Source organism: Hirundo rustica, chromosome 5 (assembly GCF_015227805.2).
Source record: "Hirundo rustica isolate bHirRus1 chromosome 5, bHirRus1.pri.v3, whole genome shotgun sequence".
In the NCBI taxonomy this organism is placed as follows: domain Eukaryota; kingdom Metazoa; phylum Chordata; class Aves; order Passeriformes; family Hirundinidae; genus Hirundo; species Hirundo rustica.
Genome location: NC_053454.1, coordinates 57,400,815 through 57,427,279, shown reverse-complemented (window position 1 = coordinate 57,427,279; position 26,465 = coordinate 57,400,815). Strand labels below are relative to the sequence as shown.

The 26,465-nt window shown below is 41.3% G+C and overlaps 1 protein-coding gene and 1 long non-coding RNA gene across 9 annotated transcripts in view; one reads left to right on the top strand and one right to left on the bottom strand.

Annotated features, from left to right (window-relative positions):
• The window catches only part of ZNF827 (zinc finger protein 827), a 113,578-nt gene that overhangs the window by 74,518 nt on the left and 12,595 nt on the right, over positions 1–26,465 (top strand). For all 5 annotated transcript variants that reach the window (XR_009207833.1, XR_005700769.2, XM_040063954.2 and 2 more), the window contains 4 exons: positions 1,725–1,973; positions 2,693–2,750; positions 7,212–7,315; positions 25,331–25,468. Coding sequence is in view for 3 of the 5 variants with exons in the window: in XM_040063954.2 (XP_039919888.1) it covers positions 1,725–1,973; positions 2,693–2,750; positions 7,212–7,315; positions 25,331–25,468 (549 nt within the window). In the remaining 2 variants the exon portion in view is untranslated. The remainder of the gene's footprint in view (positions 1–1,724; positions 1,974–2,692; positions 2,751–7,211; positions 7,316–25,330; positions 25,469–26,465) is intronic.
• Positions 16,454–26,465, bottom strand: part of LOC120752616 (uncharacterized) — a 36,846-nt gene continuing 26,834 nt past the window's right edge. For 2 of the 4 annotated variants that reach the window (XR_005700772.2, XR_005700773.2), the window contains 3 exons: positions 22,622–22,804; positions 20,967–21,602; positions 16,454–18,965 (listed from right to left, as the gene is read on the bottom strand). This is a non-coding gene — a long non-coding RNA (uncharacterized LOC120752616). The remainder of the gene's footprint in view (positions 18,966–20,966; positions 21,603–22,621; positions 22,805–26,465) is intronic. The other 2 variants (XR_005700775.2, XR_005700774.2) reach the window with 2 other exon arrangements.

Here is a 26,465-nt window from a genome sequence, read left to right as displayed (position 1 = left end):
GCACTTCATGTAAATTGTTCCTGGAACATATCCAGGTGGCTTTTATCTCTTGGCTTCAATTTTTTTTTTTTTTTTTTTTTTTTTAAGAGCTGTAGGAAGTAAAGCCACTTTTTTCTCTACTCCACGAATGTGGAGAGAGGCAAAAACCAAGGTAATGAAAAAGGACTTGGTGATACATATCAGTTCAAATTTAGGTAGAATGCTTATGCCTTCATGATAAAGGGATTCTCTCCTTCTTTTGCTGGAGGAGACAACATGACACCCACCAGCTGAGGAAGTTGAAAACATTTTTGAGGATAACGAAACCATGTTTCGGTGCATCTGAGGTCCATTGTAATACTGGGTAATTGAAAATGAAAGGCTTGAATCTTTCACACTTGAAATAAAGTCTGTGAAGCTGACACACACTCGAGTTAGAGAGGATGGGAAAAACAGAGCAAACAAATTTTGTTGGAATGATTCCTTACCTGGGTGTCCTTTCTGGTATTTAACTCTGTTCATGAATTTATTTATGTTCTTGGTTCTCCAGGCATATTGCCTTTTTTATGCTGTCTGGCTCTGGAGTTTCTGGTCAGCATCCAGCCAGCAGAAGCAACACCTCACTGGGGAGTTCTGCCATGATACCAGCACCCTTTCAGGAGTGCTCTGAATGAAAATCACTAAGGAAAAAATATATCATGCTCTTTTTCTGAAACTAAATTGAGAGTAAATTCTACAGGTCTTCAACTTCTCTTTTCACAGAAGAAAGTCTGAATCAAAAGGGTTGTGTAGGTATTTGGGGTGTAGTAAACAAATTACCTTGGAGCCTTGATTTTGAAATTTCAGGGCTTTTACTCCAAATAAAAAATGATCACTTACCTTGCAGCCAAACCAAAGCATTCAGCAACACCCAAGGAATCCCAAGTGTAGAAAGTGAACTAGAAATTGGCTTCTTAAACTATGGTTTTGTTTGGTAGATCTGGGACACTGGAGAGGAAGGCAAGGAGGAGAGGATATGGACTTAAGAAAACTGTTCATTAAGGTTAATGGACCTTGTAATGTATGAGAGAATATCTGTCAGCCTTGAGAAAAGGATGAGCCCCAGAATGCTCCTCTCATCTAGAAAGCTTGTGCAGGTGTAACAAACAGGTTCTTCACAGGGTTGTCTGGAATTTCCATGAAAGAGAAAGAGGGTGGAAGAGGAGAAGATGAGGTTTCCTTCTCTGCCCCTATCCCCATACTGATCCTTCTGTCAGTGCTGGTACTTCTGCTGATACAGAGTAATTCAGAGTTTGTAAGAGGCCTTCAGTGCCCACCTTAGGGGAGGGCTGGAGTGGAGCTATTCATTAAATAAATAGAACAAAGCTTCACTAACTGGTGTATCATCACAAACACAGCATTCATAGAAAGTGATGTAACTCTCATATTTGCAAATATGCAACTGTTTTCTGCTTTCTAGTTTGAAAAATTATTTTCAAGAGCTTGCTTCTATTTATAACAGCCAGAAGAATACCGAGGCTGTCAGCTGCTTGCTTCCCTTCCCATTTGCAGGGATGCGGTACACAAATTATGACTTGGTAATTGTGATTTCTGCTTTGAGTGCTCTGAAAAATTGCAGCCTAATTAAATAATTCTGGGGGTTGTGGGGTTTTGGGGTTTTTTTTTTTTTTTTTTTTTTTTTTTTTTTTTTTTTTTTTTTTGTTGTTGTTGTTTTGTTTTTTTTTAAAAAAAAAACATATTTGCAGCCGAGAGTTTCAAGGAAGCCCAGATGGTAAAGATAAAGGAAGAACCGATGGAAGTCGACATCCACGACTCGCAGGCGTCGGTGTCACCCAGCCAACCCAGCCAGAACGTCGGCTACAGCACTTTACTGGGGAGAGACATCAGCGAGCGCATCCCGAAGGCACCTGAAGGCCGTGTGCTCCCAGAGAGAAATCTCTTCAGCCAGGACATATCAGTGAAGATGGCATCTGAGCTGCTCTTCCAGCTGTCAGGTAAATCCAGTGCCACTGCTCAAGAGCTGAAGTTAAAGGACAAAATGAGATTTTTTTTTTTTTTTTTTTTTTGGTGTGTGTAAGCCCAAAATTCTATGCAACTGTGAGATCACCAAGGCTGAAAACTAATAGTAGCTAGAACCTTCCCACCCTCACACTTGGAACACACAGGCCTTGCCAAATGTCCCCCATAGTTTGCATATGCTTTAAAGAACTGTGGCAGCCGGGTCAGGTTCACAGTATTTCAACTGAGTTGGAAAAGCCAGAGTTCAGCTCCTGTATTTTTGAAAGCTAATTAAATAATTTGTGATGGCTGCTTTGATCCCTGTAGAGGGGAATCTGCAGATGGCAGTTCCTAGCCTAAGTGGCCAGTGGCTGCAGGATGCAGCACTCCTGGGGCTGCACTGCCCACTTCCCTTGGCAAAGAAGGTGAACCTCACCTCTCACACAAAGGCTGTGGGACCAGCACTGTGTTCAATGAACACTTGCATACGCACTCTGCGTGGAGCACTAACACTGATGTGTGGGGCTGAAAAAACTTGTTGGGTGTTAATTTAAATAAAGTCATGCCCTTTCTCTAATCATGTTGGAACGTTTTACCCTAAATTATGCTGGGTTATGCTGTTACCTGAAAGCGTTAAAATAGTTCTGCTGAATAAAATCTGATAGAGAACATATAACATATGCTAATCACAAAACTCATGTGTGTTCCTCTGCAGAAAAGGTGAGCAAAGAGCACAACCACAATAAAGATAACACCATCAGAACTACAGCCAGGTAAGTACAGCCTGTGGTTACCTGCAAAGCTGCACTGTATATAGCATTGCCTCCTTCTGCCTTGTGAGCTCAAACCTGTCTGTCTCCTGCAAATGGGACCTGATAGTACAAATGTAAGATATTTCCATGAGTAATGGAACCCATATCTGAAAAGCTACAACTATAGATCTGATCTCTTAGGGTACATAAGTCAAAAAGGCCCAAAGGGCCTTTGTCTGTTCTCCTCTGACCAAGTAGTCAGACATAATTTTAAGAATTATTTATTCTATTTTTTTCAACAAAAACTCTAATTTAGAAGAAACTGCATGGTACATGCAGTGCTTGAGGGAAGACCAGGCTGATAACTGGATTTTAAGACATGGATGAATGTAAGAAGAGGTGATTTTGATTGTCTTCTGTCTAGCTAGGTTCCTCTAGTATTTCTGTCATCTCAATACACTCTAGAGATGAATTTTTAAAAGCCAGACTGTAAGACAGTGCTAACAAAACATGTTAAAGATCACAGTTACATTATTACAATAATTTAAATTAAGCAGGGGTTAAAACCATGTTCCTTTTATGGCCTGTGCTGTTAAGGAAATGTGCACTTTACATTACTGTGGCTGGGAACAAGCCCACAAGGTGTTTACATATCCATGAGCAGGTCCCTATGGGAAGATTTAAAGCTCTTATGCAGTAAGTGGTAGCTGGAATAGGTAAAGATTTAGGAGCCCTTGGTAGGGTAGGAGGAGTAAGAAGGAATTGGCAAGGATATATTTATTTCCTACCTGAAAGTTCCCTAATTGTTGTGGATGGGTTGGAGACTGGGCACACTGTAGTGATGAAGAGTTCCTTCAAAGACAGAGTAAGGGCTTCTTGCCTCTGCAGCCCCTTTACAGAAGTTCTCAGTGCTGACTTATAACAACTTTGCCCAGACAGAATGGAAAGCATTTCAGTTGCAAAGAAAAGGTCTCTGAAATACATTGTACTTAAATTCCTAGGCCTATCCAATTCATTCATGCTAGATGCAATAAATAACTTGTTTTTAATAAACTGACCAGCTCAGTAAATGTCCATTAGGGACTTTTTGATGTTACAAGTTGAAAGATAATTTAATTGAGCTTTTGGCTTCTGGTTACAGTGAATGCTTCCCATATTTGCCAGTGTGGGAATTTGTCAGATATGCAGCCTGCACAGCTTTCTGTGCCACTTAAAAAGCATAAGCCTGAGATACAGAGAGAAGTGCACATATTGTCCAACTATTCATTGACCAGCCAGGGTGCGCTGCAGGGATGGGCTGACAAATAGTTGAAAATAGATTTCAGTGTCTCATGGTGTTACCAGCAGGACTGGTGTGAGAATCCAGAGCTACTTTTGGATCTATCAAAGATAATTCCAATTGGAAAGGTTGAGGACAGTTCAAAGATAACTTGCCCTTCTTCTGGCTGCCAACTTTTCAGAGGGCAGCACAGTTGGCTGTTGTCAAACTTGTGTTGAGCTTTACTGAGATGTCCTTACAGTGGCTGCTACCCATCAGGGCATGAAATGCTGAGTGCCTGGCTCAGTTTCTCTGGGTGCTTTTCTTATCTTGCCTATTTATCAGCAGAAGAAGACATGAATGAGGAGAGCTTCTTAAGAGGGGAAGTGAGTCAGTCTACTAAATCCTGTGAGTTCAAACAGATTGACTTGAAAGACCTTGCCGGAATAAAAAAAGCCAATCCACCCCAAACCAAATAAACAGCTGGAAGTCTTTACTGGCGAGGGTATGACGCCTTCTCAAAAATAGAATGTGATGGAGCAGCCAGTGGAGGATAGAGCTCTTGGACTGCATTAAGAAAACATGTGGTGTTGCAGTTTGGCTCACCACCCCACATCTGGAGTAATGACAGAAAGGCATTTGAATCACAATTGCTGTGTGAAATGTGCTGACAGCTGCAGAGAGCCGAGGTGAGGTCAGTGCTGTCCATCTGTGAGTAGCCGGGAAGCACAAAGATGTAGCTGTGTCACTGGTGAGGCTCAAATCAGCAAACCCCAGCAAGATGGGGCACATGAGCACTTTTTGCTGTCTTGTTCCTTATTAACACTTCTAACTGTCACCTATCTGTTGCTGTTCCTCCTGTGAGTATTCCTGGACTTTGCCAGCATGTACTTCCATGTGACTTTGCTTAAGCAGCCAGAACTGGCAAGGATTGCTCACAGTTCAATGGCTGAGTGAGATGGTAGAGCCTGCCATGTGTGATGAGAAGACAGAAAGTGGAGAAGCGAGTGATCTGGAAGTGAGTACGCCAGCCTAAGATGCCAAGATAAGTTTCTTTCATCTGCAGAACTGTGTAGCCATGAAACTGGAAAAGTGCAGCCAGAGGAAAAATAAAAAATATCCTGAAGCTTAACCTTCATCAGAAAGGAGTTTGCACAGTGATTGAGGACAATGTGTGCAATTTCTTGCTATGAAGCAGGAGCTCCTCTCTCCATACTTTGCATTGGGATTCAGAGGACATATCTGCTGTAGTAGAAATAATAATAGGGCCAACACTGAAGGGACTCAGCTGCCGTTCTAGAGGAAGGCAGAAAAGAGGTATCCAAGGATGGCCAGAGGATATCCAGAGGCCAGTGGAGGAGAGGGAAATCCTTGGGATGTGGCACAATGTGACCTTCAACAACACCTGCTCATGATCTATGGCCTAACCTCAAATAGAAAAGCCCTGCACCATGCGTTTTGCTTTAGCACCAGCAGTGAGCACTGTCCCAGTGACTGAATCTAAGGCACAAGCAAGGAAGGTCAACATGGAAACCTCACTGGATTACAAGATTTTCAAGAGTTACAATAGTAATAAAACATTTTTTATTGCTGTTTTTCTTTCAAATCATTATTAAACTAGTAAGAGGAATGTTGCAATAAATCATGGCGTATTTTTATACAGTGTCAGTCTGTTTTGTATTATGTCACCCCGAGTGGGAGTGTGAGTCTTGGAAGAAGTTAAGTTTCACACATGTGTGTTGGAGCTGTTTTGGTTTATCCTGGTCACTTGGTTTCTGGAGTATCCTGCATCATGCAGCTATTGGCATTCTCCCAACTGTTCAGGTTTGGGGCAGCTTCACGACTTCCCCTTCAGCACAGACTAATGTTGACTGCTTATAAATGCGTTCAAACTTTTATAGAAATACCAAAATATCCCATTAACTGTCACATATGGAATGACACAAAATAAATAACGTCCAGAACACTTAATAGGAAAGTAAAACAACGTGGTTGCCAAAAGGGTTTCACAATCAAGTCAACCTAATTATCAACAAGTTTCCCTGAGGCAGAAGGGGTCTGACTAAGAATACAAGTGACTTGGTGGAAACACCTTGTTCACTCTCTGCAGAAAAACTGCATGAGGGAAAACACAGGCAAGTGATGCCTTTTGGACAGAAACTTCAGGTAGCTGGACTGGTGAGGTCAGCTTGGTGCAGCTGGCACGTACTTTGAGTCTGGACTACTTGCTGTGCAACACCTTGTAAGACCTCACAGTAGGTCCTTTATCCTGAAAAGATTCTTGGATTTTATTCCTGGATTAGAAAAGGCTGCAGAAATGGTCTGGCCTCCTGTCCTGCACCTTTAAAACACCCACTGTACACCAGCCTGTGAAGGATTCTCAGTCTGGGAGAGATCAGATTTAAAGTGATTCTCACTTTGCTTTGAAGAAATTGATAAGTTTGCATGCAGGTGGAATACATTCCCTTAGAAAGCATTTTTCCAAGAAAGACTGCAGTTTTCTATTTTGAATTTTTTTATGTACCTCTTGCTGATGTCTGTCTGTACTGCAGATGAGAAATTCTTGCTTCTGTTATGATCTTTGAGCAGAAAACAAATACTTTGACAGGATGCCATTTCACTTTTGAAATTAAGTTTTTTTCTGCCTGTTAATTGAAACTAAAGCAAAATATTCTTTTTGGAATCATGTAGCTGGTAATTTTTCTGCTTTATACTCTTTGCGATGCACCCATTCAGTTTATGGATTGTTTCCTGCTTTAAAAATCAAATTCATGGAGGCAGTTTCATTCATGTCAGAGTAGAAGTACTCAGCATCTTAACCTAATATTTGAAAAGTTCTGATTTAAAGATAACTACTGCATGCTTCAGATTATTAAATAATAATATTTTTTACCTTTCCTGATTGCCCTCTGCAGATATGACAATGGAATACAAATTTTTGAAGCGTTAATTTTAATGAACCATATTGTATTGTGATATAGCAAATGTGGGATGTCAAAATGTAGCTAAAAGCCTTTTGTGAGGTCTTGGGTTTTCACTCTGAAATGCAATTATACCAAAGCACGCTGCTTCATTTTTCAGCATGAATTCTGTAAGTGAAACCGTTTTTTTAACAAGATGGTATTTCTTACAATATTAAGATGTTGATGTCAAAATTTGTATTTACTTTTTCTTCTGTTAACTGCTGTTTTCTTTTAAAAAGGGCATCTTGTTTTTTCCTATAGCCCTTTCTTTTCTGAAGATACATTTAGACAATCACCATTCACTTCCAACTCAAAAGATCTCCTGCCCAACGAAACTACCCTTCATGGAAGGACATCTGCACCAGGTCAGATACCTTTTTCTTTCATTATTTCCAGTTAACAGATATTTTTAACATTTTCTTACTGTAAACTCCACCACCTGACCGATGCTCTTAAAATATGGTTTGCTTTGTCAAAAGGCAGATATTTCTCCACTGTAGTAAGTGCTTATTATTTAGAAGAAAAAGAGAAAAGTTAAATATTGCTGGAGAATTTGTGTTAATAGTCTTTAGGCTGCTGTTTCTATGAGTTGTGCAGTAGTCTAGTAGTATAGTAGATTAAATTTAGCAGTATCAAGGGAGGTGAGGGGTTTGTGTGTGTGTGTCTGCCACTATACTGATGCTGAATTAGTGTCTGCTATTCTCCTGTTCCTGGCTGTTTCCATCTCCATCTCTGGAGTACAGATGAAATGTTTGCAGGACATGTATCACAGTGGCCGAGCTGGGCAATACAATTTTCCTGCCTTTAACAGTAATTTAGAACCTTTCTGGAAGGATATGGAGTTCTTCAAATGTATTGAAATGCCACAGTGTCTGTGGGTGCCTTCCCCCTGATTTTCTGAACTAGTTGACAGGCATTTTCTGTCCAGATGTAGCTTGGGCTATATTCTGCATTAAAATGGAAAACACAGACGTGTAATAATACTATTCAAGGTCGCACTGAACACATGCAAAAACCTGATATGTGCCTTCACTGTCCTGCTGCAAAATAACTCGTTTGCTAGTTCACTGCTATCTGTTCTTAAATTAATAGCTCTGGGGTTCTAAAGGTCAGTAATTACACAGTCAGCTGGAGGGGGGGTTATTCACCTTTTCTTAGCAATCAATAAACTTTTGGGCACGTTACTGCTAATTTTCAGCTATAGACTGTCATTTAATTTACAACTTAACAGACCCTTCATTTTTTTTTAATGCTTGAATAGTCATTTGACAGCTCGCAAAGTGGCAGATGAGGGTAAGAGCTAGACGCTGTCTAAGGGTAAATATGCATAGCAAGAAGAAAAAAAAATGGTAGGGTAATGACAAGGGTCTCCAGGCTGTGCACAGACACACTTCTGCAAGGAAGCAGTGGATTCTGTACCTCTGGGTGAGGAGAACCAGATCAGGTGTGGTGCTTTTAAGTATTAAAATGTAAACCAGGTTAGCATTTTCAATCCTGGCTTTTGACCTTGGCATAACATGGAATATTCATATGCCCAGATGAAAGATGAGAACTCACAGACTCCTATGCAGGGCTCAGTACCTCAGAGGACATGGCCTCTAGCAGCAAGACTCTTACATCATACCAAGATAAATGCATGAGAATTTTAATTCTCTCTAAGACTTCACTTAAGGTGAGGCCACTAGAACTATGGGTGGGTTTTGGTGACATGGTTGATCTTCTGCTTAAAAGATGTAAAGTGTCTTGTTGGTTAGGTCATCCTGGAGTGTTAGAATGGCTTCTGAGGAGCTGGGTTTTTATATGTTTGAGCTGCTCCATAACCTGTGTTGCAGAACCTTGATAGGTCTGTATAGTGTAATACATATTGTTCTCTGGTTATAAGACTCCAATATATAATAGTGGCAAGGATACCGAAAATTTAAAAATGCCATTTTCTGCTGTTTTTATTTTTGGAACAACTCTTATCATTCCATATATGTTGTTTTTTCTCAGCTTCACAACAAATTCTTGGGCTTGAAGTGCAACGTCAGAGTAACACTAAGAATGTGATTTAAATTTGTAATCAATTACAAATATTATATTAATGTAAAAGAGCAGCAGAATACCCACAGGTAAATTTCCTATTTGTTTCAGCCTTGCAAGAAGAAATAGCCTATGCAGTGCTATGGATAGCTCAAACCATTGTGAAAAGCCTACAGAAAGCATTACAGAAAACGCTGTGCAAGTGTGTATGTGGTCTCCCACATAAAAATGCTTTGTCTTGAGATTCGTTTTGGGTTACTCCATCCCTGGAACAGGACAGTAAGGAGCAGAAAACAGCAGCATAAGAAAATGATAGGAAATTCCCAGTGCAGCGCCCTAGTGGAACCCCATGCACGTACGCGGTTGCCTCTTCTCAAGTGAGCACCAAAACGGGCGGCTGCATCCCCAGGCTCCTGCCAACTTTCTGTCTGCAGACTTTTTGGCACCTTAGCTGCAGAGGAATTGGGAAAAGTGACAGGAACATAGGGCAGTAAGATATTTCATGCGTCAAATTCAATTCTTTTCTGTACTAGGTAACATTATGCAATCTTATTCATTACCAAGCTCCATCTTAAACCCCATCATCCTTATTATTTTTATGAGGATGCTGTTTCAGAAGCTCGCTCCTTTGAAGAACTGGGACCACTCTCTTTCCAGCCTGAATTTATTCACAGCAAGTTCTACTTTAGTTATTTCACCAGTGCTATCCTTCAACTTTGATAATTCCTCTCCCTTGCAATGTTCACCATCTGATGTGCCACCTTACATTCCTCTAATCCTGCCTTCATTTTGGGAAAGTGAGACCGCCAGTGTCTTTTAGTCTCTTTTAGTACGATGGGGTTTCCATTTCCCAGCCTTTTTCTGCCTCTGTTTAGGGGCATTAATTTCTGCAAGTATGAGTGGTCAGAGCTATATGTGCTCTTCCATAGGAGGTTTTACCCCTGATTTTTCAACAGCCTGCGATCTTGTGAGTGCGTATTGGAAATGCCTCTCCTGATTAATCACAGCCTTTGTAACTAGAACATGCTGGTGTCTCTCTTGCTGGTCAGATAGTAACACGTGTTCCTTTATCATTTCAGCTGATGACTTCAGCATGCAACAGAAATTCTTGTTCCTACACTCTTAGGCATATGACCTTGTAATTTGAATTGTTTCACTTGTTATTCTAGCTCTCAAGATTATTTCTTTAGTACTCTGAAGTTTCTGCACATTGATATTGCTTTCATTAATGCAGTTCTGGTTTGTTTGGTGGTTTCTGTATGTGTGTGTGTGTTGAAGCTATTAAAAAGGGTTTTCAAGTGTGATGGGTCCAAAGTTCAGTCCTTGAGACTTAAGCGTAGTGGCCCCCTCAGCACAAACCACTTCACTTTATAGCCAGTTTATAAGAAAATTGCAAATTCAGGTATTTAAGTGGCAGAGCACTCTTTGTAGGGCATTGAGTAGTTAAGATCCCCCAAGGAGCATGAAATAATTAGGAAAGAATATTAAAAGATGAGTGAACGCAATGCACTAAGCAGGGCATTTAGTGGGGGGGAGGGGTAAGAATCCTAAATAAATAATGATATTGCGATGGATTTGGCCAGAAAAAAGGGTGGAGTATTCCTAATCAGCAGCAGTATCACAGGCAGGAGAGTTGATTTTAATTCAGGTATCCAAGGAAATAACAATGAAATCTGCAACAGCTGTCAGAGAGGGACTCATCAGATCCACAGGAGTCATGGTATCTCCCTGATAATCTGTGGTGAGTTCCTAATACTCTGAGAAGGGAAGACAGAGATTCCTAGTGTATATAGTTCAAAATTACTCACATTAGATTTGGGGAATTGCTTCTCTCACTTTTTAAGGTATTTTCTATGTTAATAACCATATTATTATATTGCATTTTTCTGTATAAGACTGTCCAAATAACTTCATTTTTTACTCAAAAATGGAAATAAAATAGTTTTGATGTCTACATCAACCAAACACACTTTGCTCAAAAATTACCATAGTATCAAAGTAATATCTAATACAAAGTCAATCCAAACCAATTCAATAATTTCAGTGGCCCCCGTAAGAATGTGGTCTATTTTAATCTAGCAAAAAGTAGGGAGAAGAAATTAAAATTTTTATTTCAGTCACTTTAGAAAATGACATTTTCATCCTCTGTTTTATAAGATTCTTCTTTTGACAGAATAGTTTTATGTCAGACTATATAGTTCAGTTCAGATCACTGGATAAATTAAAAACTTGATCTTATGCTGCTGTTCCTGACCCTTTGTCAGCCTTTAATATACTTTAATAGTTTTCCACCATCTCATTGACTCATTCTGTAAATCAAACCTGCCTTCGTGGAAGCCAGACGAGTGATATTCACTATTCCTTTTCTGGATGGTTCATTAATATTGGTGAAAACCTCAGCCGTGGCTTTTTGGGAGTGTTGTTGCTCCACGTATATCTGTGTGTGGTAGAATAATATTTCATTCTTTTTTCTCCTGTTTACCAAGGACCTGGTATTCTCCTTCATTTGCGTTGTCAGTGCCAAATACTCAGACAACCCCATCTATAGTGGATTTAATTTATTTTTTTCTAAATCCATCCATTCCAGTATGTTCAGAACTCCAGGACTATTCTGCACATGTACAGGTTTCTCCTTCTTCTCATGTTCATGCTCACACTGTCCTTTTCTCTGAAGCAGTAATTCCACTGGTAATTTCAATAATACTAAAAGGTGAAAATCTGCCTGCTCCTAGGGCCTCATCTTTGCACATTCTGCTCACAGCAGTGCCAACACCTGTGCGGCCACATCAGAGGAAGTTTGAACTAATCTCCTTTTTTTCCCCTAATAGTTTGTGGGAGCGTTGGGATGTGAGCAGGGTGAAGGGATGCTGTATCTGTCAGCCATGTGAAATTTCAGCATTTGCCTGAGACTACTGTGCCCATGAGTACACGTAATCTTGTTTATTTTCTTCTGTTACTGTAGCTGGAAAATACCTCCTGAGGACTTAGAATTTTAGCTTGAATATGATAAATAATCATGGTGGGGGTGTTGTACAGATACCACATTCTTTAGTATGAGTTTGCATGTATCTTCCTGCCTAATTCCTTTTTAAAGATGCTTTGAGGTCAATGTAGCTCTTGATATTGTAATTTCCTGTGACTCCAAGCATCTAGAAAGTAGAGAGCAACATCTCTTTTGGTCCAACCAGCAGAGGTGCTCATATCCACCATTTTCTGGCAGTATTTGTGCTCTGTTCTGGTTTCCTGTGCTCTGCAGCAAACGAAACTTCTGCAACCTTCTACAGCAATCAGCTCTGAATTTTGGGTCATCACCATGAGACCGGTGTAAGCACACGGAGAAGTGAAGGGACACCTTCAGGGTTTGATTTCTCCGTGTGCGATCACTGCCACTTCTGTCACGCTGGAAGATACCCTTAGGCCTTAGGGGACTCTGAAACACACAAAGCGGGTGAATTTCCACTGAAGCGACCAGCAGCCAAATGCTGGCATTTAAATTGCCCTTGTGTCGCTTCCCTGCTATGTACCCACGGAGTTAATTAGAATGATTCACACCTTCTTACAGTTGTTTGCTCACATCTGCCAAAAGGCCTCTCACTCCACACTGTGGGTAATCCTATTTACCGTAGGAAGGCTTTCTTAAAATGTTCAAATGTTAGAATTTGTAAATGATAGCCAGGGCCCAAGAGCATGATTACAGGCAATCGATTTTGAATTCATTCAGGAGAGCAGAACACGTGGATTATTGTTTTGGGGAGAATCACAGAATGGCTGAGGTATGAAGTCTAGTTCCAGTCCCTTCTTCAGGACAGAGTCATCTTGCTGCTCAAGCCTGTGTCCGATCAGGTTCTGAATATCTCCAGGAATGGAGACTCTGGACAATCTCTGAGCCAGCTGTGCCAGTGTTTGACCTTGCACAGCATAAGAAAATTTGTTTTATGTTTAAATGGATTTTCCTGTGTTTTAATTTGTGCCCTTGCCTCCTCTCTACTGGCATCACTAAGCAGAGCCTGACTTCATCTTATTTCTCCCTATAAGGTAATTATCCAGGTTGGAAAGATCCCATCCAGTCACTTTTTTCCCATGCTGAGCAGTCCTAGTTCTCTCAAGCTCTCCTTGTATGACAGCTGCTCCATTCCCTTAATCATGTTTGCTGGACTTCAGACGTTTTTGAACACCTAAAAGAATATTTCAAGACCCTGGCAGCTGTTTCTGTCCCTGTGACGGAAGAGCGAGTTTTATTGCCCAAGTAATTGCAGGGTGGAGCGCACGTGCATGTGAATTAACTTACGTAGTGCTGTTCTCCCCCCTTGCTGGATCCCGTTATTAGCGCTTATGAGCATTTCATCTGCTTTCAGTTTGGGCCTGAGTTATGAGCTCTGCCCATCCAAGACATTGGATACCCCCTTCAGTTTCCTGATGATGAGAGTCCCTGACCCCTGTTGGCTTCCTGTCAGAGCAGAAAAGTGAGAGTGGCACTTAATTCACTACCAAGGCTTGTTCCATCAGGCACTTGGTCCTGCTGTTCGTTCCCGTCTTAGGATTTCCGTGAAATGTGACTGGGGAAAGTGGTGCTGGAAGCAGATGCCACACAGTCATTGCTGCCTGCAGGGCACATTGTAGCTACTCCCAAAGCCGGGCAAAGCCTCTCTCAGTCCTCAAAAGCACACTTTTAATTTTATTTTTCTTCTAGTACTTGTCTGGGAGTAAATTCAACCAGATACTCTTCTTTGTGTGTGTGTGTATATATACATGGGTGTGCATGTGTTTGGCTGGGTAAAAATCCACACAGGTGCATGAAAAAAGGATACTGGAGAGATGTCCCTCTGACAAACCCAACCTGTGTGACAGCTTCATAGATGGTAGGAAAGGGTTTTTTGTGACAGAGCAGCAGATTGATTTTAGTAACTGATTTGAGTTCCTTATCTCCAGCATGCTAATTCTTCCCACAAAAAAGCATCTTGTGGGTACAAGTGACTGGTGTGAGCTCTCTGGAAGGCCAGGGACTCTCAGAGACAGGGGTGGCTCTCTGCAGTCTGATAGCAGGAGACAGATAGCTGGCAACTTGTGGAAAGTCATTCTAGGAAGGTGAGATAGTTGGACTGCTATAGAAGTGGGCTGTACTTGGCATAGTTCTCCAAAGCAAGACAGATTTTGCAGAATTTGCTCAACATAATTCAGTGCTAAACTGCCTGATAGTGGCTCTGGCACGTTTTCCATCTATCGCATCCTGTCTCCACATTCCCATGACCGTCTGCCTGTGTGCAGCCTCTCTCCCTGTGCATTCAGCTGCCTTGACAACCACTTTGCACCACAGCCATCGAACAGAGGCTCCCACTTTTCTGGTTTGTTCCACGGGATCGTAACCAAGGTGGCTTCAACTGATTTCAGCGTTTTCTGGATCTGCTCCCAAGCAGGTTTGCATCTCCTGCACATGTGGTGCAGCAGTAGAGGCTGAGTCCTGAGCAGCCACACAGTTTTCGTAAGTAGCAGAGTCCCTTTCAGAGCTGACAATATCATTTATTATGCAGAACAAACCATTTCAAATCAGCAAATGGCCTCTTACTCAAGCATGTGTACGGTGTGTTCTCTGGCTAAAGCAGGACAAGTGAAACGTGCAGAACGTGCATTGTTGTATGTCTTCGTTTTTCTTGACCATCTGTATTTACTGGGCAGGGAATGTGATCATGTCCTTCTGAGCATCCCACGAAACTCCTGGGGAATGGACTGGTCTCTCACTGCAGGCTAAATACCAGGACTTTGCACAAATTTCTTTTCCCTGTGAAGTCACTGCATTGATTATTTTGCCAATTGTTTACAGGACCTTCAAGACCAAAGGTGTTAATTAAAACAAGCAGAACGAGTTCAGGTCCACGTCTAATGGCTGGCTCGAAAGGCACTTGACATGTCTGAAAACTTCTGTTTCCTGTTTTACTATGGGCTGCCTTTATACAGGGTAAATTTTATTTTCCAGTACCATGTAGTGTTCTCATACAGCCAAAAATACTCATTGACATGTCTTATTATTTTGGCAGCTCTTACTATTTAACTTAAAATAATAAGTTTGCTGAATAATAGCTACTCAATAGCGTGCGATTTTTGAAAAAGTAAAATCATTGTTGCCATAAATATTCTTAACCAGAATGCACAAGTGGAGGTCAAATTTGAGAAGGGTTTTTTGAGCAGCTACAACCATTGGAAGTACTTAGTGAGAAAGGTGGGACTTTGTCTACTGTGTGTTACTCTGGGAAGTGAATTTGGGACAGCAGAGGGCTGCCCAGCAAGTTCTTGGGAGCTGTCTTTTGATGCAGGTGATAGGAGACAGCTTGGGAGAGAATGACACGAAGTTGTAGAATTGGTTTGGGGAAAGGAAGAAGGGAAAAGAGCAAAATAAAGCCTGTTTGCCTCAGGAAGGACAACTGGAACCAACTTGGAGATGCGTATGGAAAACAGCCTAACAAGAGTTAATGACCGCTGGGCTCGAGTGAAGTTTCTAATGTGTCCTCCTACAACATGGCCATAGTGAGCAGGGAAACCCAGGGTAGGTACAGCTCTACAGAAGGGTGAGGTGTAGCTGTCAAAGCCCAGGGACCACGTGGGGTCTGCAAGAGGCTGTGCTTGCTCCGGCATTCCTTTGTTCTATTAATGTTGTGGATGATGGAGGAGAAAGGATGTTTGTTAAATGTCTGGGACACACCTCCCAAGAAGGTGCTATAAGCACTTCAGAGGACAGAACCAGAGTTCAGACTTACCTTGAGGAACAGAAGAAACTGTGAAAAATGCGGTGAGATCAAAGTTCTGTGCCTGGGGGAATGGTGAGTGCCATGAAGCAAGGGGAGGGATGAATGCCCAGGCAGTGCAGCTTAAGGCAGGGATGGGGATTAATGCTGGTCAGACACCATGTTTAAAGCTGGCATTGCAGAAAGGACAAACATCTGGCTGAGGTGTTGGGGATGTTGTCTGTAAGGCACATGTGGTAATTCTGCTCTGAGCTGGAGCTCTGAGTTCAATTTTGAGGTCTAATGCAAGAACAATGTGGAGGAGACAGCAGTGGTCAGAGGTTTAGAACACATGAGCTGTGCATGAAGGTTGAAGAATTTTACCAATTTATTTAGTCTGGAGAAGAAAAGAGGGGAGATATGATAATGGCATTCAGATATGTAAAATGACAGCTTTGAGGGGAAAATAATAAACCTTGCCTGTGTTCATGTGAGCAGAATAAGGAATGACAGGCTTAAATGATAGCAGAGGAGATTGCAGCTAAACACCAACTGAAACTTTCTAGCAGTGATGTGTGGAGCTAAACACCAAATGAAACTTTCTAGCAGTGAGGTGTTTTTTGCACTGGCTCAACTGTCAGAGGAGCCTCTGGAGTCCCTGTCACAAGAGGGTTTTTTTTTTTTTTTTTAAAAAAAAAAAAAAAAAAAAAACAAAAACAAAAAAAAAAAAACAAAAAAAAAAAACTAAGAAAAGCACCTGTTGGGACTGATGAGTAAGTTTGGTGAGTGGCTGATGTGCCCTGGAGTGAGGGAAGAGACAAGCTGGCCTTCTGGGGTCCCTTCCAGCTCTAATTCTGGGATATAAATTCAGTAACAAAGCTACAGTGGTGATTGAACAACCTCCTGAAAGAGATTTGATACATGAGGCACTTGGCTTACAGGCACTGTGCTTTAGAACCTGCATCTCATTCAAACCTATCTCTGGTTTTGTATCCTCTTTTGTCTTTCCTAATATCAGAATCTTTTGTAAATGTAAGCATCAGCACTGAGTCAAATTGTTTCCCAAAGATGAAACTTCCAAATACGAGCTCAACATGAAATAGAAAGGCAGGTTTTAAAATTACTTTTCTAGCTCTGCAAAAGGAATTAGAACACATCATTCCTGACATTTCTTTTTAGAGTAACCTTGAGACTCTTCAGTCCTCACCTATCTTACCTTGTACAAGTTTGTCTTCTATAACATTTGTCAGCCTAAGAGTAAATTAAATGCAAACTTCATCGGCTGCTTGGGCAGATGGATAGACAGACATAATGAATATTATTTAAAAATCATCTACGCAAAGCTGAATATGAGTTTTGGGGTTTTTTTCTTCTACAGAGTGATTTCAATCTGAGTGCAAATTTGTTCTAATCTGTTGCTGGGTGTTTAAGTTGAGTTTGGGGCAGTGGTGGTGCTCTCTGGTGCCCTGCAAAAGCAGAAGGCAGATGGGAGAATGATGCAGAAGGTGGGGATGGTTTACAGGTAGATGCATGTGCTGGTGATAGGAAAGAGAGCAAGGAGAGACATTCCTATCTTAAAAAGAGTGAGTTAAAGGCCTCAAGGAAATGGCAGATCCAATATTTATCACTTGGGGAATCTGCAATAAAAGCAGCAAAAACAAGCAACTTGGAAAAGGTGGCTCTGTCCAAATGTTTGTAGTTAGTTGTTCATCCAGTGTTGATTATTTCTTGTTAATTCACTCAGCTCAGGAACTCAGCCTGCATTTGGTGCTTTATTTTACATTCCCTCACTGAGGTTTCTGGTCACTGACTTCTTCCAAGCACAGAAGATTTCGCTTCACCCAAAAAGAGGCAGAAAACTGGAAAAAAAAAAAAAATACAATCTAAAGGCCAATTTGTCTTTATTTGCATCTGAATGCTGGATGGGGAACTACTAGTGTTAGCCCCTGCAAAGTGCCCTAGGTGTGTTTATTATCTTCCCGTTAGGAAAGAAAAACCTGTATTTCCTGTGGACATGCAAGCAGAAATTGTCACATCGACAAAAACAAAAGCAAAAAAGGAAATTTTGTATGCCCCATAAAGGTCCTCATGTGCACAAATGTTTGAGTGATTCTTAAAAGTGTTTCTTGGAAGTGTGTCTTAGGCAGAATTGTAGGGAAAAATTAAAAAGGTAGAAACCTGTCGGGAAATGAATTAATTTGGGTTTAAAAATAGCAATAGGAGCAAATTATACTTTCATAAATTCATAGGAACTCAGTGTTGTAGTACCCAAAATAAGTGTTACAAGCAGTGTAAATGCTTGAGGTAGATATAAGGGCCACCTGCTTGGGAGTAAGTTAGAGGAAACTTTAAATAAGTTTATTATGGCATGTCAAACTTTTGTCATGAAGATATTTTCAGGAAGAAATGAAAAGAAATATATTATGCAAAGATAAGAGAGCACATTACCAGGTTTTTCTCTAACAAAAGATGCAGGATTTAACTTTAGCTGTTATTTCTGAACAAGGAAAAAAAAAAAAAAAAAAAAAAAGTAGTAATGGTGATAGAGCCTTTTGCTACTTAAAGGCTCACTTGTTCTTGGCCAACAATGAGCAGGTGAAGCTTTGAAAAACACTTTTTGGGGAGCAGATTTGTCGGTGCTTCCTTTGCCTTTCTTGAAATGTCTCAGCACCCTAGGTGAAAAATAAATAACATGCCATTTTTCCTCTGGGCCATATTGCATTACTTCATCTGCAGCCACGAAAGCCAGCTGATGTTCCCTGTGATAACCATGAACGATGGGAGAGCTCTCGGAGCCATGCAGTGACATAAAGGGACTCTTCCAGGACTGCTGCTTCTCAGCAAATGCACAGCTTGGGGAGGGCCTGATTTTGCATCTGCTGTGAATTTTACATTGTTCTGTTCTTTCTTGTTGTGTAAGGGATGCAGTTACCACAAGACAGTCCTGTTTATGCTTTATGCTAAAGCAAGGCAATGGTAATACAAGCTGGGGGAAATTGAGGCTGCTGCCCAGCATTATCCTCAAATTGATGCCATGATGTACACATTGTAAAAGTAGTCTTCAGGTAATGACTGCAACATTACTGTAGCTTTAGGGTTCCTTAAAAATCTGCAGCTTCAGCCACCTTGCACAGAATTTACTGGATTTTTTTTTCTCTCTTCTTGGTCGTTTCTTAAGTCTTGAGTTTAATGTGGAGAATAAAAGCAAACCCCAGAGCTTTGTAATGTAGATGAAGGTTATCACAAGGTATCTCATGGTTTGCTCAGAAGTCTTCTGCTGTAAAAGAGAAGTGAAAATAGGTGTGAAAAATGATGCAAAGGTAGAAGGTGGGGAGTGGCTTTATTTTAAAATCAGTTGTCCCAATCTTTTCTTTACCCTTTCTCCTCTGCTTCTGATTGTCCATTTTTGAGCAACGGGCTCAGTCTTAGGAGTGAAGGGGGTTTCACTTCTTTTTCCATGTTTCTCTATGGAGTCAACTTTAAAGTTCATCTTTTACCTGTTTTTATTCTTTTCCCAAACCCTGACATCTTTATTGTTTCTCAGTGACCTTTTCAAGTGCTGCTGTCTGTTGTTGTGCACTTGGACTACTTCTGTGCACCATATTAATGTTTATTTCGGTGGGCCGTGCAGGCACTTCACTGAAGTATTTCCAACTTTGATGATTGCTGTTTTCAGAAAGAGCAGCTTAACTACTGTGCTACTGATACATAAAATCACTTGGGTTCTACTTTCTTCCAAATCAAGGATTTTAAATTATCATAACATTACTGCTTTTTATCCAGCATAGCAAGATCCATAGTAACACTGCACATTTGCAAAGCTTTTGAGGAGAAAAAAATAAGGGCATTAATTGGTAAAGGTTTTCTTTTTTTGGAAAGTAGACTTTTTCTGCTTTGTATGTGCTTTTGTTCTGTCATTCAGATTGATTATGTGCAGATTTTAGGGGCTTATGAAACAAAAAGGACATGACTCCCTCACACGTGGAACTAGAGTTTTCTATCTTCTTTGTGGTTTTGCGGGGAATACAGGAAAAGGTTGTGCCTAGAAAGCAACTGCTTATCTCGGTTAATAGTGGATGAGTCTGCTCACAGTAAAAGATACACCCTGAACCAAGACCAGACAGGATGCAGCCATGCACAGAGTGACAAATTAAGACTGCAAGGGCCAGTCAGGATCTCTGATACCTTAGCTAAGTTGAGAGATATCTTACTCAGGAACTACAGTACCTGGAAGGATTCCACTGTTTATTTTAACTGACTTACTAGAAATAAGAATTCTGGCCCTACAAATAAAACCTTTTATGGAAGCAAGTTGGAAAGGGAGTAAAATAGATAGTATTTGGAGCACTGCAATTCCATATAGTCAATATATTTTTGAGCTTGGGAACCTTCCACGGGCTTTTGGCAAACAAGCTTGCAACAGAGCCATAATTACATATTTCATAAAAGGAGATCTCAATTTTTAAATACAGTGTGCTTGCCAGAGGTGATGGATGAACATGTAAGGGGAAGACTCCAAAGCGATAAAATGCATCTTTGATGATGGATCACTGCAGAAATAGGAAGACTGTATAATAAGATAGATAAATGCAGACAGAAGAAGGAAAGAAAATTTCTTTGAGCAAATAAATGTTTTTAAAGCAATGTTTGCATGATTATCTGACCTTAATACCCTGTTTCTGAATAAATAATTTCTTGAAGTTTTTGTCTTTTAGACATAACCAAACAGAAATAACTTTACAAATGGAGCAAGCTTTTGTTACATTCTTGTAGAGCTGCATGCAGTGTGTTTACCTCTTGGGTAAATGTGGGCTACTTGACAGATCTCAAAGGAAAAAGCAGCAATTCAGCTCAGGCTGGGAGCAGCCAGAAGTTACCTGATGACTGTTTAATGTCCTGAGTCTTTCTGAGCAAAGTGAGATGCCTTGCTGTTGGACATCTGCACAGGAGTGCTCGTCCTCTTACCATGAGCTCACAGAACCCTGGTTACCCTGTCCACTGTTTCTTAGTCTGTCTATTAATTTTCTGGTTTGCAAGCAGCATTTACTGAAAACACTCTAACCACCACTTTCTATTTTCACAGGATTTCTGTTCATTTGATTTTCAAAATTACTTCCCTGGTTTCTCCTTGACCATTTGTCTGGTGTCAAACTGTCTGAATAACTCAAAATATAACCCTGACATATGCTTCCAGGAGAACGGAGAGAAAATGAACGTTGACCTTCCACGTTAAGGCTTATCAGCACCTCTCAATCCCATCTCTATAAGGAATACTTACTGCAAAGAGCAACCTTTTTAATTTATATCCATGGGATTCCATCTGACCGTAAGGATCTGCCCTTGTGGATTTGGTTGCTTCTGAGGTCTGTGGAGGTGCGAAGATAAAAGAGACAAGCACCTGGTTAAGTGAGTTACAGGATGTGAGAGCAGGCAGCAAACCAGCAAAGGTTATAAACATGAATTTAGCTTCTTTGAATGACACCTCAGCACACTCCTTGTTTGTCTTCTTAGGCTTGTCTTTTCCACTTAAATAGTGGTTTCATTCTTTCCATTGCTTGTATAAAGATAAGAAGTTGGGCATGGCATTGGACAGCATATTAAAGCATAATGTAGCATAAAACACTGTGAAGCAGGAATTGACAAATATGTCAGAGCAAAAGAAAATAAATAATCCAAGTATCAGAGTTCAAAGCCAGTCCCTGGGGAGTTCTTGTGCCTGACAGGCAGCAGCAGTCACAGGGCTGATTGGGTGACTCCAGACAGTCACTTTTGTATTCAGGTAATGCCTCGTCCTCTTCTTCAGTTACAGCTTCCACCAGATGTGGTGTCTCTCTCCAAGCATATCCTGACAAAAGTTAGGGTAAAGACCTTTCAGAAGGGGTGGTTAATACACTCTCTGTATTGATATCACCAGCTGGAGAGGAAGAGGAAAAGATTAATCATTAAATGTGAAAACTGAAGATACAAATGTGTTTGGAATTATGCCCCACACCTCAGGAAAGGGGTAAAGGGTGGGTGACTCTTTCAAGCTGCAGTGCTTTGTTTGCCAGAAATTAAATCTATTTGGAAGGGGAAGAGGAGGCACAGAACAATGTTGCTGCAGTTGATGTGCTCATCCCAGAGAAAATACAGAAGGTGGCAGTTCCAACCCCTTCTTGGGTGATCAGGACTACACAGCAACTCATCGTGAAGTTGACTTGTGGCTAGAAGGGGAGTGATACCAGGTGATGCAGGAGGGCATCACCAGGTAAAGGTATCCATAAAGATGTATTTCACTATATTTAATTAAGTCTCACCTTTACATAAGGTTCTTAGGTCTTAGGGGTTCTGTGCAAAGTTATTTCAAAATAATTTTATCACTAGCTTTGTAATATCCTGAGTCTTAATCCACCTGTTCCTTTTAATGTTGTACTGGAGAACCTGGCAGCCTTTCATTTTACTGAGTGCATATTTTGCTTTAAGCTCCAAAACGCTCAGAAATGCAGTCTATTGCTTAATAAGTTCAATAAAATTTTGTCTTGTATGATCTCCTAACATAGGAGTTTTGGAATTTGCTGTGAACATGTAAAGCAGAAATCTTGTTATCTAGTCCTTTTTTTTATCTCTCTTTTTGTTTTCCTTTTCATTTCAGTACAGGGGACATCATGGTGAATGATGGATTTCTGGGAGCCATCTTTGTCAGCAGTGATTTATTATTTGACATTAGTTGGTCTGAGTCCATCTTCTTTCTGGCCACTGTGTTAGGTGTTCTTTAAGGCTAACAACACTGACTGCCTTGGAACAGGGCTTAGGGATGCACAGAGAGAGAATTCTGTGCACAGCCCAGTGTTGTGGTCTTGGAGCCACTGGGCCTGTACTCACTTCCCAGAAAACACCATTCCCTGGCATTACTTAGAGCCAGAGCCTAAGGAATGAATGTGGAAGTTGACTCACATGACTCTTCATGTCACCGGCAAGGTCAGGTGCTGGGCACGTTCTGGGAAGATTTCTAGACCACTGTATGGACACAGAGCTCCAGTTTCCAGGATGCAGTCAAAGCTTGCCCAGAGGGTAGGATGGGTGGAAATAGATGGTTTTCCTTGGAGCTGAGAAATCTCTCACAAGGTGCTGAGGCTCCTGTTGCAAGAGAACAGCTCTGGTTTGCCATGAGCAAGCTAAGAAGCTGGTGAACAGGGAAAGCACTTTGTTGCGGAGAGAAGATTCAGTCAAAAGGGAAGGAAGACGCGCTGCAGTTAGGGCTCCAGAAATACATCTTTAAAGTAAACAGAAGTACTTCCAAAACACCTCAGTGTTCTCTTTTGCATCAATGAAAAACATGCAGCTGCTTTGCAAGGGACTGGCTGTCACCAGCTTCAGATAATCAGAAAACTGCTATTTTTCCAGCTTCCCAGGACAATCCCTCATAGGGAAGAGGACATTATATTTCTTTTTCTTAAGAGATAAAAGAGGGCTGATGACTAATACTGGAGTGAATTGTTAAGAGTCTTATTTACTTAATTGAGTCTGCTTGTTTGGTATGTGTCCCAATTAATTCATTTTTGTTGTGGCCATATTGAAGCAACCTACACCCTTGTGACCTTCTCTTATAATTATTGCTATTTTCCTCATTTGAAGCACTGTTTTGATTATGTACTCAAAAAGCTCTGCTGAAACATCTGTAGCACTACCACAGAGTCAGATTTTTCTACTGTTTGGAACTCAAGGGTAGCAATAAAAAGAATCCTTCTTTATTGAAGTTCTTAGAGGTTATGGGTCACTTACAGCCCTTAGGGGATGGGGGGGTATCTTCCTTTTTAATTTCACAAAATGAGGATTTTGAATAGGCAGAACTTGTTTTCTAACTAGAAATTTTTTAAGAAAAATGTGTTGTTGGATGGTAGCACTCAGAGGTGGCTCAGAATTCCTCTGGTGTGAATATTGTACATATTACAGGGTCACAGGAGAATGAAACAGCAGTGGAGAAGGGGCTGGCAAGTATGGCCAGCCCTAAATTTGCTGAGATTGCTATGTGGACTCTCTGCCCCAAATGAGGCATTGTTTTTGTTATTGCTTAAATTAAATACAGTATTTGACAGCTCTTTGCCTAAACCACAGTGGAGTTTTCTGAGAAGCTCTCTCTGAAGGAGAGAGTCTCTCAGCCATGGTATTCACATCTGCAGTGGTAGCTGTCAGTGAGGGGCTGCCAGTACACGGTGAGGGGGGTGTTTATTCCTCAGTGCTTCATGGGATGAAGATTTTGCTGTTTGTGCCAAACTCCACCATGTTGACTTATGCTCACTACAATGTTCTCGAACTCCTGTCCCCAGCACCTCTCCCCCCATTTACCCGGAAATCCCAGCCAAGCGGCTTTCTTCCATCAGGGCATGTTCACACGCACTGGTGGAGTTTGCTCTGGGCAGCAATCCCAGAGGCAGCGTTGGTTTGGGGAAAGGTGCTCTGCCACTGGCATCTTTCCTTCCAGTGGAACTAGAGGAATTACACCAAGCCCTTCACTGCTGGCTGCTGTGTTTGTAAAGTACCCTTGTAGTTCTGTGTTCCTCTTACAACAGCACTTCCTTCTCCTCGGGGAACAGGACCCTTGCACGGGGTATTTGTTTACTCAAGATGTGTTGATGCACTTTCTCTTATTGTTTTAAGTAGTACAATGCTTTCCCCAGTCTCTATTTGCTTTTTGCTCCATTCTGTCCAAATTAAAACTGGCCATGCTTTCAACTTCTTGAAGGATTGTGTAACCTTTTTCCCTCTTCCTCGTTCCCAGTCCCTTTCTCTCGACTTCCTTACAAAGTACTTTCATATCTGTGCTCTATGCTCTGTGGGGTTTCTTTTTTTCTGTATTGCAGCCTCTCTGTTCTTAAAACAATTAAAACCACTTATTAAAAGCTAATACCTCACTCTGGGTCACAGTTTTTCAATGGCCCTCTAAGCTGCTGGGGATTTTTGCCAGAGGACAGCAGTGCTGGGTAGAGCTTACCTTAGATTTCAGCCACGTACTGGGGTTCTGTGTCCTTTTGTTTTAATGTTTGTCTGAGCAATCTTCTGGTCTTCAGAGTCCAACTGCTCATGTGTGTGTAGATGTGGCACTTTAGAAGATGGCTCTAGTGTTAGGTTAATGGGTGGACTTGATCTTAGAGGTCTTTTCCAACCTAAATGATCCTCTAATTCTATGTAGCACAAATTCCTACTTTAGTAGAAAGGAAACGATCTGAAAATCTTTATTCAGCCATGAATAATAATCCAGTGTTAGACAGATCGTCTCAGACCAGGCTTCTTCATGCACCAGGCAGGGGTGGGTGACTGCAAAAGCCAAAGGAGTGGCTGTTCCACAAAACCATAATTAGAGGTTAATGCTTGCCCTGCTCACTCTTGACTTTCTCTCGGTACATAACCTGGTTTAACTCTTTGGCTGTGCCTATGTCCAGAACATTTTGGCTCAGCGTTCTGCTTTAGAGTGTGTGTGAAAGGTGCTGTATGAAAGATTCATTTCCTTTCCAGCATTGGGAGTTTCCTTTCTAAATGAACTCACGTGCCAGATCACACAGCACGCCGCCAAAGTGCTGCATTTTATTGACGCCTACAGCGCTCCACTGAATGAAATCTGCAAGTCTTCAGAGTTCTTAAGATGACTTTGTGTTTTTGGCATAGAAACAGAAAAGCTGGGGCTGGAGGTGGGAAATGGATTACCATCTTGGAAATTTAATGACCAGCTGTTTCCCTGTGACGTGTGTGGAAAAGTGTTTGGTCGCCAGCAGACTCTGTCCCGGCATCTCTCACTGCACACAGGTAAGGCAGGGCTTGCCTGCGGATGTTACAGCACTCGGGAATTCCGTGGGGTTTGTTTTAGGGGGGAGAAAGATGGTAAGGAGAGAGGAGTGTGTGAGCTACCCTTGGCTCACCTGGAGCAGAGGCAAGGGCAGGAACAGGACACAATATCAGAGTGGGCTCAGGGAGTGAACATTTTATTGCTTTGCAGCCTACAGGAAATTTCTCTCTACAAAACTTGTCGATTCAAGTTTGTCCAAGTTCCAGCACACCAGACTATAAACACCAACTGGTAACCAAGCCTGGTAATGCAGCTCTGAAGAGAAGGCACAGCCTTTTTTGTGTATGGATTTGGATTGGTTTTGGACAGAAATATCATTCACCTGATGAACTTTTCAAGTGTCGCTGAACAACAAAAGATTTGGCCTTGGTTTTAGATCTGTGAAACTGAAAGGATTGAGTAACTCATTCATCTTTGCTCTCATCATGCAGTTCTGAGAGGAACAAGGGCTGTTCTACCCCATAGCAACTTTCTTAAAGTGAATCTGCTTCAAATCAGCTGAGACAAACAGAGTTTTTATATGGAAGATGCACTCTGTCAGCCTGCCGAGGTGTACTGCACAAAATCACACTCTGAAGCAAGAATTTCCCACGTAGTGCTGAGAAATCCTGTTAGTGTAATGCCACTGTATGTTGAGCCGTCCAGCAGAGCCATCCTGAAAAGGCTCAGATGCTCCATGGTCTAGTGGGATTTCCTTACTCCTAAGCTGCTTTATGGAATGCCTTTCCCCTCACACTTGTAGCATTATATTTCAATTTTAGAGGAGCAGACCCTCAAAGGAAAAGGTTGTAAAAGCTGACATAATGTTTGGTCATTTTAATCAACCCTTTGAAAAATGCAGCCTGGTGCACACAAAAAAACTGTGCTGCCAGGATCTAGAAATGATTCATTTAAAATGAAAAAGAGGTATATTTAAAATTGTGAAGCATCAGAAACTCACGATGGATTAGTTTATTT